The following is a 19,866-nucleotide window of genomic DNA, read 5'->3' on the forward strand; positions in this document are numbered from 1 at the left end:
TTCCTAATGCTTCTCACAGACTTTCTTTGTAATGCTTTATACTGAATATCAGTAAGTTAAGTTGCGACTCAGTGTGACTGACTCCAGGATAAAGTGACTCCAGGAGATGAATGTATGTTGGATGCAATTAGAAAGAGGTCTATAGATTGGGATAAACAGGATAACTACTTAAGTTTGACAGATAATAACTCGTCAAGCTGGGTTTTCAATGTGGAAGGTAACTTGGTTAAATTGGTGAGTTTAAAAGGTAAGGAAAGAGAAAAGAGTAAATGGCCAGAATTGTCCATTTTTTTAAGAACTGTTTAATCAAAATTATACAAAAATACAATATTGGCTGTTATTAAAAAGGATAAAAAGGGAAAACGTCATGTGCTTTTTATACAGCTTAAAGAAACAACAATGTAGATTTAACTATTTTTTATTAAGAAAAAGAAAAGATGTGCATTATTTAAAGGTCAGCATTAACATTTTTATTAACCAAACATTTTGTTAAATAATCACATTTAATAAAAAGGCGGAGCTCCAGCCACAGCATCAAGCAGAAGGATGAACCAAAATTTTGTTCTAACTCTGATAAATCATTAGTGGTTTTTCCTTGAGGCTGAACTTCTTTCTTTAGATGATTCGAGTGCTGGAACAGCAGGAGCTTTGAAGACTTTGAAGCTGATAAGGCCATGAGATGGAATCGAAAGGTCATGCGAAACTGTGGCCTAAAACATGACACATTCCAATTTAAAGGTAATAAAAATACCATATGAAGCAGAGTTATAATTAGCAACTGTAGCAAGTGTTTAAGATGCTAAGTGCTTTGGTGTTTACATGCGCAGTTTTGTGTGTGTGTGCGGACGTGTGTATGCGTGTCTGTTAATATTTCTCACAGGTTATGAAGAGTTCAGGTCTCAACGCCTCCCACATGAGTTAAACAAAAATGTAACAACGGTTTAAAAATTACACAGCAAGCATTATGACAATTCTAAGCTGAGATGCAAAAAAATACAAGCAGACAAACAAAATGCACACACATGAGGGACACATTGGTCTTTTTATGGTATTAGCATTAGAGTTGTGAATGTGCTGCAACTACAATTAAAAAAAGAAAATATACCAGAATAATCATACTAAAGGCAAGGCAAGACAGATGAAAAGGTTTTTTTTATGCAAACAAAAAAGTTTTTTCGAAGATTCTTTTACATTTTGTTTTGCAACATTTTCAACACTTTGCATTTATTTATGCAAATGACGCTTCTTCAAATTAGACATTTGCATACTTTATAACCCAATATCTCATCTTGTTATTGTTATCACAGATTGTGAAATATTGTTTCATTGCTAAATCAAGAAAATAACATGTAAGCATTAGAATTAGTTTTTAATATCATTTTTTTATGAAAATTACAATGTGATTATATCACTAATAAATCCAACAATTATCACATTTTGGGAAAATCCTCTGTAATGCTCTTCTAATTAGGATTAAAACTGAACAAAATAAAAAATGCAGATCATCTATAATTATAGTCATTTTCGAATGTCGAATTTTTTGTTCTGAATATAAAAATAAAACTGATTTTTATGGAAAAAAGTAAATTTAAAATGTGATGTCGTATTTCCACAGTAGAATTTATCACTTATAATTAAGTGACTTATGAGAAATAAGTATACAGTTGCGTATACAGTTGCTGATTTCAGAAGGCACATTCCAACAAAGAAATCCAACAAAAATCATAAAATATCCAACATTGGGTTAAGAACTGTTTAACGTATTATTTAAACCTGGTAGGATAATGGAAGGATTCGACTTTACGGGAGAAATGTGGTACAAATCATGAATGAACATGACTGGAGATGACTTAAAACATTTGGTGAAGTTGCATTTTAAAAATCAACAGCAGAAATAACAGCGATGTTTAATAGTGAAAGTACGAGCATATAATATGACATACAGTGGAACCTCAGCAAACAAATGCCCTCCCTTTAAAAAAAAAAATTGCACAAAATTTCCATCATCATTCAAGGCATTATTGGCATAAGAACAAAGTTCGTCAGTAGAAAGTCAAGCGAAAGGAGTTTACAATTTAAACAAAAATTTTTTTCTTTGATATTTCATGAAATATGCTACATAAAATTGATGAGACATCAATTACATGTGTTTTTTAAATGTCCTGATTGTTTTTATATAAAAAAAATATGATTATATTGTTGGAAATTGGTAATATTGGTAATACTTTTGGGTGGCTGGAACAGATTGTATCCATTTACATTATTTCCTTTTGGAAAATGGAACTCATAACATGAAATTTCGCCCAACGACCACGTCTCCAGAGCAGATAAAATTCGTATGCCGAGGTTCCGCTGTGGAAATGGGTCATTGTGGAGTGGGCGGGGCTTAAGGTTGTCATTAAGGTTGCCAAGTTTCACATTTTGATAATGGCTGCAAATGGGATAACACACAGTGAACTAAACTTTTTTCTTTTGACATTCTTTAATTTTACACAAATTATTTTAAAATGTTGCTGATTATTGTGTCTGAGATCATCATTTCGACCTGTAGTGTTTTGCCTTTAATTGTTTTAAAATATGCATATACTGTATTGAGCATTCCTATCTATCTGATGCGCACCATCCGCAACATAAATAATACTTCAAAGTACAAAACAGGGATGATAAAGATGATAAATTCACCTGAGGATTGCAAATTCCATGTTACTTTTTCAACACCAAAAATACACTAATGCTCCGTTAACATTCCCAAAACAATGCAATGGTGTAAAAATCACATAGGTGACATTTTCCCAATCGATATTAAGTACCCATGAAGCACACATTTATATCAGATCATGTTTTCAAGTAGTTGAAGACACCTGCCGACGAACCCCTGACTTGAGTTTGGGCCATCGAGCGGCCCTTAGCACCGGGGTCCTTTTGGCAGCACTTTTTTATTCTGTAGGTTTGTACATTTATTATGTAATAGCTGCGATCAGTAGAAAGCATTGTTTGTGCTTGTAGCTCATCTTATTAAAAAAAAAAGTTTAACAAACAGAACTACATGCGTATCTAGAATGCTAGACAGAAATTCAGTCCTTATTCTAAGGTTAAAAGTACAAAAATTTAAACAGTGAAATAAACTGGGATAATTACTTAACTATTGGTAATGTACGTTTAACTAAAAAACAGAAAGATTAATTAATCTAAAATGTTTGAAGACGTAATCAATGAATTATTGCTATGGAAAAAATAAAAATAAAATGCAAATTTGGCTGTTGATTGACAAGCTTTAACTACACAATACCACTGCGATGAAAAGGGCACCGTGTCCAGGGCGCACCCCCCCCTCGTGCCCTAAGTCTCCTGGGACTGACTCTGTATACAGGACAAAGCGGTATAGACAATGATGACAACACCCAATGCAGTCTCCCAGTGCACTAATGTGATTTTTTTTATATATATATATATATATATCCTAGAATTAGTGAATCACTACTTCTAAACTTGTTACAATCTTTAAAATCTTATGTTAGTCATCTGGGGGCTTCATCACTAAAAACTCTACTAGTGTTCCAACATCTAATAAGTCTTGATTTACTGCCTGTAGCTCAGTAAAGGCAAATGTTTTTTCTTAAGACTTGCAATAGATGTGATGTAAGTAGGAGTGTGTGTTAAAAAACAACAACAAAAAAGTCCGAATTCCTCTGGTTTAACGTAAAAAGAAAAGAAAAAAAAGTTCTCCCAGATTCTCTTCCTGTCTCAGCGGCGAGTGGCTCGCTCATTACCGCGTCCTTCACGCTCACAGGTTTTGCAGCACTGGGATCGAACCGCAAGCTGGTGACATCGGCCAAGCCACTGGAGCTTCTGGCAGAAGGGGAACGTCAGACGGTCCCGTAAACATTCCTCACCTGGGAAAACACGCAGGAAAGAGTTACGATCTGGATATAAGAGCTACTGCTTAAACACACATTATAAACTGGCTTGTTATGGTTTTAAGACCTCGAATTAAGATCAATCAGGTCACTATGGCTCTGTAGTGTAAGAGATCAAGTCCTCCTGAAATTTCTGTGATATGATTCCTTGTGTTAATAAATTTTTCGTTTTTGAAAGACAGCCAGTAGGGGTCTACATACACCATGCACTCACCAAATCTGATAAAGAGAAAAGCAAAGAGTTAAACAAAAGCCTTGTTTCAGCAGTCGAGGATTTCCACCACCACCATCTTCCACCACTCCTGTCCACTTAGATACAAACAGATCAATATCCTAAACTATTGTCCTCAATCTGCCGTCCCTGGGCCATTTCTGCTCCTCTCTCTGGCTCACGTATGATGTCAAAAACCGGCAGCACGCACAACCGACTCGGTCGCTTGTATGCCGAAAATCCTTCGTGTGCCGTTTAAGGTAAGTTCTTAAGGTGGGGCGTTCGTACTCCAAGGTACCGCTGTAATGGCAAGGTCAAGGTGAGAGAAGATGGAAGCAGGTTTCGAGGTGGAAGTTATCAACTGACACTTATGATTATGATGCCCCGTGTGGTCTGATTGGGATGCGTATGGTGACTGGGGACGGTTTCACTTTTCCACGAAGACGGTCCTGGGCTCGGTTGATGCAGACAGCTTTTCTCTAAGGACTTGTGACTTCAGTCGCTTGATAGTTCAGGACTGGAGTTTCCTACAGTCTACTGTACCTGAGCCTCCAATAACGAACTGGACTCCATATTGACTTAAACACGTCTCCTGTTATACTGAACTTCCAGCCTCACACAGTATGATGCAGATCAATCCCGTTGCACCCAAATGTGGATGGGTTCCCTGTTGAGTCCGGTTCCTCTCAAGGTTTCTTCCTATTACCATCTCAGGGAGTTTTTCCTTGCTACTGTTGCTCTCGTCCTCGGCTTGCACATCAGGGACAATATGATCATTTTGATTGATACGCATTCACATTTCATACAAACTTAAATAATCCTTTGGGAAGTAAAAAGCGCTTTACAAATAAAATGTAATTACTTACGTGACGAAGCTTATGTTTCAACTGTAAACTCCATATGAACAGATGGTAACCTCAACACAATGGATTTTCAGTATGTTAACCGAAATGCAGAAGGGATTTATTTAAGGTCGTACTATCTGGTATCGCCCAAATGAAGATTCAAGGTTCTTTATCTTTCAAGGTTCCATTCATATTGAAGTGATTATAATATAGTCATCATAGTATATATATAATGTACTTTATTTCACTTTACTAAGATGCCCAAGCACAGCAGAGTCATTTATTTTAGGAGCAGAGGTGAAGAGATTCATGAAAGATGGCAGAATGGATTTGATGATCCAAATGGGTCATGGACCTTGCCTTACTAGTCGACATAAAACATCATCTTAAGCTCCAGGGCTCTGCTCAGCTCATCACAGCAGTGTGAAAGTGTGAAAGATTTCTTCACAAAAAGAAAATTACTGCAAAAAAGAAAAAAAAGAAAAACCCAGTCACTTCCCAGCAGGCAGACGTAGTCCTCAGTGTTGATATTAGGCATCTGCTAGTGAAAACCTACGACATGACTTTAATCAGGGTTTTGTTGACTTCAGGGCGCACCGTGACACTTTCCAGCCGTGTGTGGACCCGATCTCAGCTGACGGGAAGAGTGTCCCTAATGTGCTGCGAATGGAACCTATTGACTTGAAGTGCATTAGTGAGCTAAAGACTAAATCCATTTTCTGAGAGAATTACCTCCAGCCTTCCTAGAGCGTTGGGTAATGTGCCTTTTTGGAAGCACGTGTCTGTGTAAAGTATTTTTTTATTTTTATTTTCTTTAATAAACACTAGTACAAGTCCAGGTGCATATTGATGCCCATCCTGCGCTCCCTTTAGGCGAATGGTGCAGAATAAGGAATAAATAGAATAAAGTACATAAGGGATCATTTTCACACATGAATTGGACACCACATTGGGATTGGAATTGAATATTGTGTGACGTTTTCTTTGGTCAAGCAGTGTATAAAAATGGATAGAAACTGATATTTGCTTTTTTTTTTTTTGGTACTTGACATGCTGATGAAACACACATCTGAAAAGCACCTGTCACATACAGTACCTGCCACTTCGCACACATACTGTACTGTACCACCCGTCCCAGAAACCAACTAGTGACTCAACTGTTTGGACACCTAGGTGAAGATCTTTCTATCACCTACTGTAGGTGACAGGACAGAAAAGAGTCGTAACTCTTCGTAATGAGTCTTGTCGAGCTGCAATAGAGGTTTGTAGAGTGTGGTGCTCAGGGAGGTGATAAGCGCCAATAGGAAAGCAGGTCTGTGTCTTTGTAGGCAAGAATGAGTGAGTGTTACGGAAACCAGCGGAGGTATCTGAGAACTTGCCGGGAATGGAAATAAATCTTGAACACAACTGTATTCTGAGACATGTTGCAACAAATGGTGTGCAAACAGAGACTGAAAAAGCATCTGAGGACAGAAACGGTTGGATCCTTTTGATGTTGGAAAAGAGAAACCAGCAAGACTGTTTCAGCTTAGTAATGTAATAAGAGGAAGTCCAAATAAATTGGTACAGCATATAATATGGTGCCTAAGACTTTTGCACAGTAAGTATATATATACTGTGCAAAAGTCTTAGGCACCATATTATATGCTGTACCAATTTATTTCCATATATAACATTACAGGAGAATATATGCATGGCTGTAAAGAAAAAAAAATAGTACAAGACAGACCAGTTCTCAGGTCACAAACCTAATGTACGCTCCTGGGATTTGCATAAAAGTAGAAAAAAGCGAGTGTGACAAAGTTACCGGAAGAACTGATATTCTCCAGCAAGCTCAGTAAAACCTAACAACTGTTTAACTTGGGTGCATACAAAAATATGGCAGAAGCAAAAGATGCTTTTAAAAAACATTTCTGCATAAAAGAAACTTCTATAAAGAGCAATAAAGAGTAATAAAATAAACAGTCAATATTTGGAGTGAAAACTCATTGCTTAAAACCAGATGTTTTTTTAAAATTATTATTATAAGAACAGCTGTTAGGTTTTACTGAGCTTACTGGAGAATATCAGTTCTTCTGGTAACTTTGTCACACTCGCTCCTTTCTATTTTTATACAAATCCCAGGAGCGTACATTAGGATTTTTGTTTCCATCTGAAAACTGGTCTTTCTTGTATATCTGTCTATATATTTTCTTTCTTTACAGCCATGCATATATTCTCCTGTAATGTTATTTATTTATAAATTTTTAAGTTATTCATGGAAATACTGAATGGTTTTGTACATAATTATGCAGACATGATAAACATATATAACACAATTGGTACAGCATATAATACGGTGCCTAAGACTTTTGCACAGAACTGTATATAAACCTCACAAACTGCAGAGAGTTATGGGTGCAGCGTTGCATTATCTTCTGGAACGCATTATAATCCGGATAAGGTTTAGAAACTGATGTATTAAGCAGAATGAAACCATCTCGCGGGTTGCTGGACCCTCAGCTGTGACCTACAAACAAAGAGGGCCGAACTCCAGCTGCAAGACCTTGAGTGAACTGCAATCCAACTCCACTCACGACACTGCCAGTTTTTGGCAAAGCTAAAGGGAGGTTGTGTTTTGTTTAAACTGTACATTTCACACTGATTCCAGAGGTCTCTTGTGGAAGAGGCCTGTCCTGGCATATTGCTGTGAAGTATGAATCCCAAAAAAAACAACAACCCACAAGCATGTTTAAGCACGACTTCGAATACTTTATATGAGAAAAGTTACTTAAACAGTAACCTGCCTTTATTATTTAAAAAAATGAATAAATAATAATAATAAAATAAAAAAAAAAGATGAAAGAGCGTCTTCTCAATTTCAGACCTGACATCACTGATCCTATAACCAGCCGAGACTGGGCGCAGTGATGAAGAAAGATTAGACTGGTAATTGCTCTGTAGATGAAAGTGTGCCAATATGTTAACGAGGGGGTTTTGCTGATAATGACGAGCAAGCAATTTGCAGCCAGTGATAACGATGAGATGCAAAGAGGAAGTCAGAATTAGTGAAGATAAAATCGACAAGAACGTACATGAGAAAGGAAACTGTTGCACCATCAAAATGCATCAGCTATGTGTGTAAGTTTAGTGAGAAATGGAAACGTTTTAGGGGTTGCTGTTCTAAGAAAAAAAATTAATGACAAAATGAATAAAGCACTGTAATACAGAGTGGACCCCCCGAAGCCGATTATTTTCCTATTTCTTGTTCCTATTCTCCTTTATCTTTCCATCCAATTTAATGACGATTTTCCAGACAAGTCGTTTTTTTAACCGTCTAAGGCTTCCCTCCCTGATCCCTGTCTAGACATGCTCTGTGTCATGAACTCTTCGTCTGCTTTATCTGGCACTTCCACACACTCTTTCTTCTCAACACGTTTCCCTCTCAGTACCACTCGGCATCTACAGTAGTTGGAGTTCTGTAAGTTGCATCACCGCCACCTTCAGACCTCTCTCTCTCCCTCAGCGTCCCTGTCCTTTAAAGCCCGCATTCCAATCAAGTCTTTCTCAAAGACAAGATCAAATGTTTCCTTCCCTGATCAGTGACTCCCCATTCTGAAAGACTCTTAACATATTGCTTTCTATTCTCCCTGTGTCTGCAAAAAGGCAAAGCAGAAGAGACGTACCAGACTCAAACCTGGTGTAAAACCAGAGGTGGAAAATGTTTTGAAACTAAAAGACCAAATGCTGGAGTTTTGTGTAAATCTCAGGTCTTATTGTCTGTGCTGCGTTTTAATAAGGAGGTTTAGTGGTAATGCTGATGAAATGTGATAATCATAAAAAACATGCTTCCCTTTTATCTTCTTTGCTTCCTTAATTGCATGTTTTATGATTATTATATATATATATATATATATATATATATATATATATATATATGTAGCCCTGCTGAAACGTCTGACAGAAGGATTCATTCACATCAAGGCCTCATCATGAACCTCAGTGTAATTTTTCCATGTTGCCAGGACACACACTAAACAGTCAGGGCAGAGGGGTCAGGGTCAGGGTCGGGGGTCAGGTTACATCGAGCTCCCACGATGCCCCCCTTCCTGCCCAGTGAGACTCACTCTGGGACGTGGCCTCCTGCGGCTGGGACATCAGATCTATTTCAGTACAGGATGCTGTTGATGAAGCTCTGCAGATGTGCTGATGTCTTTGGTACATTGAGACTGAAACCCAACAAGCACAGGAAGAACATGCAAACTCCATGGACCCAGAGCCCGATGCGAGGATTGACCCCGGACCCTGGTGGTGCATGTTTTTTTTCCCTTGTGCTGTACAGTGCTGTGAAACAGTCATCTCTTTTTCTTTTCTGAATCGCAGTGACATTGTCTATGAAACAAATTACAGTACATCCAGGAAAAGCATAAAACTAAATCCCGTCCATTCTCTTGCAATCAGTGTTCCACATACAGTAACGTGTAGCTTTGTACTGCTGCTTTGTGCATTTTCAATCATCATCAAATCTCAGCCCAGAATGCACCGTTATAAAGACAGGATGACTGAGCATCGTGTCTCTCTGGTTTGTAAGCAATGACGCAAAGACTTGACGCAAAGATGGCACTGACGTGTTCACGATGAGTTTAAGATTTTTAGGTTTTTTTACTGACTTACTGACTTTGACTTTCCTTTTTTACTGACTATAATTATGGTGTATATTGCTTGTGGAGTATTTTAAGGCCGTCGACTTCAAACAACAAAGTTAAAAAACAAAACAGATTTTTTTTAAGGTAATATATATATAGTGGAAGAAAAAAAAAAAAAACACAAAATACATGAAAAATAAGAATTAAAATCAGGTATGACCAAAAAATTTAATGCAATGAAAAGCAATAATAAAGCTAAAGGTAAATAAAGCAAATAAAGCAAAACAAAGCAAACCTATAAGAAGTAGCAAAAAAAGAAAGACAGAATAAAAGAGTGAGCATGGCTGATGGGTTTTTTCTGTCAGTGAAAGCAAAGGAAAAACAAAACAAAAATAATGAAAAAAAGAAAAAAAAGAAGGATGAGAAATAAATAAGCAAATAAAACCAAGAAAGAAAGAAACCAAGAAAGAATAATAAAAAAAAGAAAAGAAATAAAAAGGAAGTTCAAGAAAGTAAGAAGGAAAAATGGGAACAGTGGAAAAAAGAAATACAGAGACAGAAAAAAAAGAGAAAGAAAGAAAGAAAGAAAGGAAAAAATGAGGATGCATGTAAGACAAAAAGAAGAAGGGCAGTAAAAAAACAAGAAAAGGAACAGGATATAAAAAGAAAGAAAGAAAGAAAGAAAGAAAGAAAGGTAAAAAAAGAAAAAAGGAAAATATAATAAATAGCAGAAATGATAAACAAGTAAAAACAAAAAAAAGAAAGAAAAAAAGAAGATAAAAACCAATAAAAAGAATTACAAGCAGGCACAGAGAAGTAAATAAATACAGGACGAAAGCATAATGAAAGACACAAAAGATAAGTATTGAAAATTAGATTTTAATAAGAACATTCTTGTAAATTCTTAATTACTGGACTTTTGTGTCATTGTGGATTATTGAGTGTAAAACTCTGTGTATAAACTCAGTGTACTGTATATACACATACTCTACAGTACATACTCTACATAAACGAGTCTTTGTGTCTGTATCTCTGTCCTGGATCGCTTCCTCATGGCTCGGGCTTTTCAGCCATGTTTATGTTACACTTATGGAAGGAGTCTACAGTGTCAGCACTTAGTAACAGTTCAATGGAAGGTTCCATTAGGACAGAGGTTTTTGTCTTGAGAGGTTGCTTTGAAAAGAAAAAAAAGAGAAGGAAAGGACGAAAGAAAGAAAGAAAGAGAAGAGTGATGCAGAATCTCTAAATCTGAATAGGATTAAAGAAAATCGTGATAACTGGATGATATTAGTCTTTTCTTCATCCTGCTCTCAAGGACAATGTTTCCTGCGCATAGAAAATCCCAGTAAAGTGTGTGAAAGAGATTTTCACTAAAAACGCACACTCCCTCCCTCCACACACACACACACACACACACTTCCTGCATTTGCATCATTTATTCCACTCTGCGAAAAAAAATAATAAAAAAGAGCGCTGTGACCCTCAACCATAAGCACAGGCCATTTATCTCCCACTCTTGTGTAGACACCCGTCCAAACAAACACACATACACTCACACACATCCTGTAGGAAAGGCTGAAATGGCAGGATATACACTATGAAGTGTTTATTCTTAGCCCTGTAGTAAGATTTCCAACAGAACCCGAACATTAAACTTCAAATAGGCTGCAAATGGCAGCTCGGCGCCTGTGAGAGTGATCATGTTGGAAATGTAGAGTGAAATATTAACAAAAAAGAAAAGAGCGATCTCATGCATATTACATCATAAGGCATACTTCACATTCTCAGACCCTAGGGATGATGTAAAGGGGATATTACCAAAACAGTACTAACATAAACATTATTACGGAGTAGTAAGTGACTATTTGTCATTCCAGAGATTGTCACGATTTTGCACGAAAGAAAGCGCAACTACTCTATACGCTCATACATTTATAGAAAGGAAACATAGTCCCTCAGCAGATGAACGGAACAATAGCTGCACATCGTTTAAGGAAATTAGACAATGCTACAAAGCTCCTGTGAATATGTTCTAAGCAAGGGTTTCCTTTACTACATTAACAGCTGATGAGAGACACTTCAAAGCGGCTAAAGATATGTGTGTGAGCCATAGGCTGTACTGTATAACAATGAACTTGACAAACACTGCATGACGTACGTTTGCCAATTCCGTGAAACCAAAGTATGGGGGGAATTGGAGGGGGGTGTTATAATATTAATAATAATATTAAATGAACAGCCTCAACACGAAGTTGCAAACACACTCTCAAACACTTCTAAAATTCTACTGCTTCACTCCAAGGGATGTCACATGTCACATCAAAAGAACTAGAGACATTTTGCTGTTACAGATCACACAACAGAGCCACCAGATTTCTTTTGATTTGTCAGCTTGTCAATTTTTTTTTCAAAAAACGGACCTGTTACAGGACACAACGAGACTCTTCTTGAATACTGGGTTCACCTGCCTAATTGTACTGCAACGTTTTTGCACTGCGAATAATTGGTTAAAGACAAGCATCGTTAGGAGCAACCCTGGAGCCAGAATGCATCTTGATGTTCACTTAGAAACAATCAGACATCTGAGATATCTATATTTCTGCACAAGCCTGAGCACAGCCAGGAAAATAACTGAAATGGCACCGAACATCTGTCACACGTTGGCACCGTCCTCCCAGAAGACAGTGCAGCATAATAAGATGGCTCCCAAGGACTACATCACCTCCATGAAAAGCACATTTGCAAGTGAGAAAAAAGGGAAACTACATTTAAATAAAAAATTCCCGCAATGTTATTCATTAAAAAAATTTTTTTTGATCAATTGCAAATCGGAAACCTTAACTTTGAACCCTGAACCCTGGCTGATGCCGTCTGACGGAAAATGTGGCAGGGGTTTGAATTGTTAAAGAAAAAAAAAACTAATCATTTGATCACAAAAATCCCTACAACACTTCATTTGATGGGATGACATTAGAATAAATGATTTATAATGAATGATATGATAATAAATATACAATGTTGAACTTGGGTCTCTAATCACCAGCACAGGCGTGTCTAAGTGACCTTGTACAATTGTTTTTGTACTTTGTACCATGAACATAGAATCGACAGCCATAACATTAAGACCACCTAGATTTGGGTTTCCCTTTGCCACTGGGGCTTCTCGGGCCCCTGGAGGGTGGGCTGTAGTGTCCGGTACCAGGATGTTAGCAGTGAATCCATCAGGTGTGGGTTGAGGATTGGAGCTTCTGTGAATTGGACTTGTGAGGAGATGTGAGGAGGAATCGGGAAGTGGAGGTCTGGTGGACAGGCTGCTGGTCCCCATGCATGATGGGCTGTGGGCACCGGGTGTTCTGGTGCCTTTCTATTGTATCCAGCATTGGCTTTTTAGTGTCGATACTGTTTTAGATAGTTAGTGATCAACGCTGTTAGTTGACCTTTTATAATTTCTGAATGACGGTTTTCACTACTTCCTTACTACAGTTAGTGCAGTGTTTTTGGAGAGCTTCTTTTTTGGTTTCCAAAACGTTTACATTTACACAGACGCTCTTATCCAGAGCGACTTACATTTTTTTTAAAATCTCATTATACAGTACATCTGAGCAGTTGAGGGTTCAGGGCCTTGCTCAAGGGCCCAACAGTGACAACTTGGTGGTTGTCGGGTTTGAACCTGGGATCTTCTGAACCATAGTCCAATGCCTTAACCACTGAGCTACAGGGACATCAGGGACAGATTGTGTCTAATTGAGATTATTTAAGTTAACTCGGGACTCACGGTCAGGTAGGTTTCACTTACAAAACGAGCAGATTTCAAAGTAAAAAAGAAAAAACACATGGGTGAGCTCAGAGACCGAAACGCGTTGGTCAGATCCGGTAGAAGGAAAGCGCATCTTCATCAAAGTCAATAATAAAAAGAAGACTTCGCCAGAGTTTTATTTCATAGGATGTTACGGGATGGAAACCATCGGTTGCTGCTTCGTCCTATTTGTCATTTACAGATAGGGTAAAGCAGCAACAACAACAACAACAACGACGACGAGCAGTTGTGTGTCTGTATATCATTAAAAGCCTTTGTACATTGTGTAAATTACTATTTGCCTTTCGTAAGCACACCGCGGGTTTCCCGCTGCTCGTGACAACAGCTTCAGATTAGCAGATTGCTGGTCCAGTGGTAACAAAACCCCCTTTGTGTCACACACATGTACAAGGCCAAGTGCAAGACATATCATTTATCCTACCAGCCCAAACTACGACCTCTCATGAACCTTAAAGGCTTAGAAAGAAAATCTGTCACTATCTCCAGTGTAATGAGTTTTTTGGTTTGTTTGTTTTGAAACAGACCTATTCAGTGGATATGAACTGCAGATTATTAAAAATAGTTCAGCAATTTCCTGATTTTCCTAAATAGGTTTTTGCACCGCTTCCTGATTTGCATTTAAATCAAATGCAATCATCTCACACAGGAAAGTTAGGTAAAAGAGAGACCATGGTACGTCACGGTATTTATATCACCTGCTTGAAATGTAAATGAAAACTGCACGGAGGTATTTCGCTCCAAGTATCAGTGATAGCTTCTGCCAACGCTGTAGATAAAGGTCTTTAAAGTACCCATTATACACAAAACATTGTATAATGGGCAACTGGACTGGGAAAATGATAGTAAAGATCAGTATACAGTACAATACGTTCATTACTGTGATTGTGTTCGAGTCAAACCGGGACTTGTGATGACATTTCTCATGAATGAAGGCGTACAATCGATTGACATTTACAGAAGACTTCAACCAACAGGACGATGATAAGACTCTCTGCACTCGCACTGACTGATGAGTGCAATGCCTGATCCTTGAACTTGCGGAGGAGATGCATCTGTCTGTAGGAACTCTACACACAATCATTGACACAACACCACTTGCACGTTACAGGGAGTTTTTGTTACGATCCTAGTACAGTCCTGACCTCACTCACTGGGACATTAAAGGAGTTCCTGGGAGGCCAGTGTTTCCGACATGAGGCAGGCAGTCTGATCATGGCTCCAGCGTACTATGAAATCTTGATGGTGTCCAAGCACTAGTGAATCGCTGGGATAAGTGCATTAGTGTAGCACTGGACTATATAGAGAAATAAATGTCCTTTTTACTTTACTTTTTAAACTCTTCTGTTATTCTGCACAATTAAAAGTCTCAGCTTGACAAGACACTCCTCTTGTGGAAAACACCCCTGTAAGTTGGTGTAAGGGAATGATATTAAAGTTAGCTGATAACAAAGCGCATCACTCACCAGACGTGGCGCTATCGCAGTCCTCAAGGTTACACTGGCGTGTGTTTTCTGGCCAGGGCTCATGATCACACTGAGCCTCCTTGTCTTTCTCGTCTTCCTCCTCTAGTTCTGCTTTGGTGTTTACGCACTTGACCAGACGGTGCTGTACGCCTCCGCCGCAGGACACCGAGCACTGCCAAAACACAACGCACACTTTATTGTGTGTTAACTATTATATGATCTATTAGTGTTCATTTTAAGCCTTTTAAAAATGGGGAAGGTTTTTGCACTGATCAAAGAGCAGCTCTAATTAAAAGCTAAAGTGCGCACACACGTATATATGTGCATGTACACAGAGGATCTACAGGACTATTCATCCTCATCCTCAGCTCATGCTGAGCGCTGTGTGTAGTCACCGCATGTTAGGATGGGTGCGCACCAAAGGTCCCGAGGGATGGTGACATGAGAGGGATTAAAGGCAGATCTCAGAATCAAAGATGATGCCTCATCAAACCGAACGCTCATTAATATTTTTAAATTACGACCTCATTATTTTTCGTGAAGCCTAAAACAGTTCCTGTGCCACACTATGCATTTCTCACTCAGTCATTCTCTGATAATTCATCGTTTATGACACGCGAGACAAGACATCTTTCAGACGGCACACACTCATACAGACAGGATCTCTAGTTATCCATGGCACAGAAATGCTCCGCTCATTACAAAATCAGTCCAGGGAAATCCAGGGTAAAAGTTAAGTAAGCTATGTGTCAGGAACTGGGACAAGTTTATAACTCTAACTCTAACAGTGAACTCTCCGAGGCTGAATTTAAGCCTACAGTGTAGATTTAAAGTCTAGACGTTGGCCTGCCTAGTCATTGCGGACTGATTGTTAAAGCAGCCCTGAGGGTTTTACATGTGTTTCTACTTAACAAAAGGTTTAATTATGGGTGAAAATGAAAACGCCGGTGATTCAGCAGCAGTTTAGACAATGTGTTGTATTATGCGTATATCATTCATTTATTCCAGGGGATTTCCATTGGTTTGAGAGAATACACACTGCTTTACTACAGCGAAGAATCGTCCGGTCTAATAGACAATTAACGGTACGTACATTAGAGTGAAAAAAACAAAAACAAAAAAACATGAGCTTATAGTGTTTTTAATCAGTTTTTAGTCAGTCTTCCAGGCTACGTTTACCCACAAACCCTCCCAGACTAATTAGATAGTAATTAAGTTATAGTAAGGAGCAATGTTTTCTACAATAAAATGAGGTAAAATAAAATAAAAATCTTTTAACTCTATTAACTCTATTTTAAATCTATTAACTCATAATCAGATCACATTTTGTAATTGTGTCAGTGCCGGTTATCAGTTCCTCAAGGCTTTAGAAAAACACATATTTGTAGAAAATTAAGTTTGCATTTTTATGTGCCTTTAACTTTATTTGGATTTGTGATATTTTTAATATACACACTTTTTGGAAATATTATTACCCTAGACAGGCAATGTTATAACTTAACTATAACCTAAGTTATATAAAATGACAACAATTACACATCACTAAATAATAATAAAAAAAGGTCTTAAAATATATATATATTTTTTTACATATTTCACTGTGCGCCTTATAAAGGTTCAAATTATGAAAAGACATTTTATATGGTTGGTGAGATCTAAAGTGAAATTCACACATTTACACATTTCCCAGCATATTTCTGGAAAACAGATTCTTCTAAGATTAACGCTTAAAAACTGTTTTCTTTTTATATGAATAAAATTAGCTCCTGATTCTGAACTCTTTAAAATGATTGCCATGTTATTTCTAATTACAGCAGTTGATCCCAATGTCTCGGTTGAATCACAATGACACTGATACTGTATGTGAAGTGCTTATTGTTGGTTAACTGAAATGCTGTTATTTGTTTGTTATTTTCCTGATTGCTCAATCAAGCAATTTCTCTCTCCTTCACTCATGATTACGGCTCTACAGCCGATCAGGGGTGTCTGAGAGCTCGCGCATGCGGAAGGATAGCGCTGTCCTCCGAGTGTGTTACACCCCCCTACCCCCTCTGCATGCTCCTTCCGCATGCGCGAGCTCACAGACGCAAGCGAGTCAGATGGCGTCACGTGGTTCGGAGGAAACACGTGATAGTCTTCGGCCCTCCCGGCTGAATGGTAGTAGTAGCCTTAATGTGGGAGCCCCCTAGTGACGGGGAGGAATTGGACACGACTAAATTAGGGGAAAAAAATCAGGAAAAAAAATAGATAAATAAAAAAAAATGATTACGGAGCTTTTTTATAAAAATACATCACTACAGTAAATCGTTCAAGCGTCTGTGTACACCCTGTAGACATGCAAATACAAATAATAGACACGTGATAACGTTACATCATGTTCTTTTATGGTTAAGCTAAAATTATTTTGAGTGGCCGTCATAGATAGTTGTTATTATCTACTAAGAATTTCTAATAATTATTTGGAAATAGAAACATTGATATAAACGCGTACAGTCCACAATACTTTCACTTGTGTTGTTGTTATAGAAAATCAGCATGTTTAAAGCAATCAGATTTAAGAATTCAGTGAGATTGTGGTATAAAAACATGGACAAACTAAGTGGTGATGTGATCCTGACCTGACCCCAGGACCCGGTGACCCACTGCGCACAGGGCTGACTGTTGCATTGCTGTATTGAGGCAGGTTTCTGAGCCTCATCACACTTCCCTTCTACAGGACATGCGATCATCCTCTGCTGCTCTCCTTCACCACATGGCTCTGAACACTGTAGGAACAAAAGGAGCAGGGACGGACCGTGGCGTTCATTATTCAGCAATGTAGAGAAAAAGGTGTAGATTTGAGATTTAAGCACATTTGAATAAATTTATTTTGCAATAAAAATATTAAAGCACAAACATTTAAATTGACAGTGACCCTCAATCTTGGGGTGAAAAGTTGGTGCAAATACACATTAAACATCATCAAAAATACTATATTGTTCTCACCATCATGTCACAAACTTAGACAATAAATAAAGTCAGTATTCATTTTAAAGCGACAGAGGAATGTTTTGGTGGACGTTGGAAGGGAGATAAAAACAGACATGACTTAACACAAGTGACAACTGTATCTCACCTGTCCCCATGGGGCGGTAGACCAGTCCAGACACAGCTGAAGGTTGCAGGACATGTGGGTGTGGGGTCTCAGAGACATGGCTTGGCAGTGGAAAGGCCTCAGTGGCCTCTGATCCCGCATGTTATAACACTGGATCTCTCGCACCTTCAGGCCTCCTCCACAGTTCTTCGAGCACTGTTGGTACAGGACAACACTTTTATTCTCAACACAATCGACTCTGAATTATTTTCTCATTCTCAGTCGGGTCTTGAAATGTTATGATCACACCACAATTTACTATCGTTGTCTGTAGCATTGTTTAAAATACCATGTTTAACACATGATAAGGCAGAATCAGCAAACCAACAAAAGAAGTGAAGGTCAGAACCAGAACTCACAGAACCAAAGGACTTCAAAAGTACATTGAGCGACAATGGCCAGAAATAACCAAACTAATAAAGATGCGAAAAAATGTGAAATGAAATGAAATGAAAACACTCTTAATAGGGTACGACAAGCTGTAATAGGAACCACCATCATCATGTCCTAATGGCATCATGGTGCCTTGCTGGCTTCATTGGGAAGTCACTGGAATAGAAGTTGGCATTACGGTCGCGGCAAACGTACCTACAGTACGAGGCAGAAATATATATATAAACCATGGATTGCCGTAGTCAACTAACAATGTCATGAGCGTATTTGTTCACATATTTGTCCATATACTGGGACGTTGCTGGCTTAGAAGTGGATTTCTCTCCTACCATCTGGAAGGCTAGGGTTTGATTCCACACAATGCCCATATTCTAGCCACTGGACTGGATGTAGTGCTGGTTCCAAGCCCGGGTCAAATGAAAAGGTTGCGTCAGGTAGGGCATCTGGCATTAAAACCTGTGGCCGCTATGGCAACCCCTTGACTGAGACAGCAGAACAACAATGCAGAACAACTCGCCCATATACTACACATGTTACTGGAGGATTCCAGTTGGGGGTACCCTGGAGAATTTCGTTAGACCATTTGCATAATGTAATCAAACATGGTGACACTCATGGGGCTTAGTTTCCCGTAGTACTCCCATAGCTGTTTTGACATGCATATTTGCCACTGTGTTTTGGGGATAACTGCACACCAGGGTCAACACAATTCTGCCATTTTTGACATGTGGACTGACTATACTGCCCCTACTGCTTATGCAAATTAGATCTCGTTTTGGGCATATGGCTGTGCAAAAGCTATCACCAAACAAACGCAGGATACCCAAGACAGCCATCATGCACGCGCGGACGCTTAGGTAAAATGTGATCTTATTCTTTTTGGCTGAGCTGATGCAAAGAATTCTGAGAATCACCAGACACAATGGAGGTATTTTTTAAATACAAACATTACATTAAAATCTAAATGAATGCCTTCCTATCTCCAGGAATTCCCAAGTAGGCTGAAGTGTTTTCTTTATTTATATGCTAATATTTCCGCCACAGCCACACATATCCTTTAGCAATATTTGTTTTTTTTATGTTTCCTTTTTTGCCGTTTCCCTCCTCTTGTATTATGCTTATTAAATATTTACAATTACATAAATAGGATTACAGCAGAACCACAATCTGCACAACATTATCAGACGTTGCTGTGAATCAAAAATTTACTCAGATTGTATCTTAACTCACCTTACTCCACTCTCCTGCCTTCCATATGGCGCACGGCCGGATGTGGCAGCGTCGTGCCGGTAAGGGCCTCTTCACCATATCACAGTCAGAGTCATTCCCCGTGCTGCAGTGCACAGATCTCCAAATGGCACCAAGACCACAGCTGGTAGAACACTGCAACACAAGAGCATTGTGTGTAGAAAAAGTTTCATTAGAGACTCTGCACTTAAGATCCAAAATGATACAGAGATGA

At 38.5% G+C, this 19,866-nt stretch overlaps 1 protein-coding gene across 1 annotated transcript in view; it reads right to left on the minus strand.

Moving 5' to 3' along the window:
• Positions 1-3,450: 3,450 nt before the first annotated feature.
• The window catches only part of LOC128542984 (A disintegrin and metalloproteinase with thrombospondin motifs 7), a 65,394-nt gene continuing 48,978 nt past the window's right edge, over positions 3,451-19,866 (minus strand). The window contains exons 20-24 of the mRNA XM_053513235.1: positions 19,635-19,787; positions 17,994-18,167; positions 17,497-17,643; positions 14,879-15,050; positions 3,451-3,893 (exon numbers count right to left, since the gene is read on the minus strand). Coding sequence (XP_053369210.1) covers positions 3,745-3,893; positions 14,879-15,050; positions 17,497-17,643; positions 17,994-18,167; positions 19,635-19,787 — 795 coding nt within the window. The 3' untranslated portion in view covers positions 3,451-3,744. The remainder of the gene's footprint in view (positions 3,894-14,878; positions 15,051-17,496; positions 17,644-17,993; positions 18,168-19,634; positions 19,788-19,866) is intronic.

This window comes from Clarias gariepinus, chromosome 15 (assembly GCF_024256425.1).
Source record: "Clarias gariepinus isolate MV-2021 ecotype Netherlands chromosome 15, CGAR_prim_01v2, whole genome shotgun sequence".
In the NCBI taxonomy this organism is placed as follows: Eukaryota; Metazoa; Chordata; class Actinopteri; order Siluriformes; family Clariidae; genus Clarias; species Clarias gariepinus.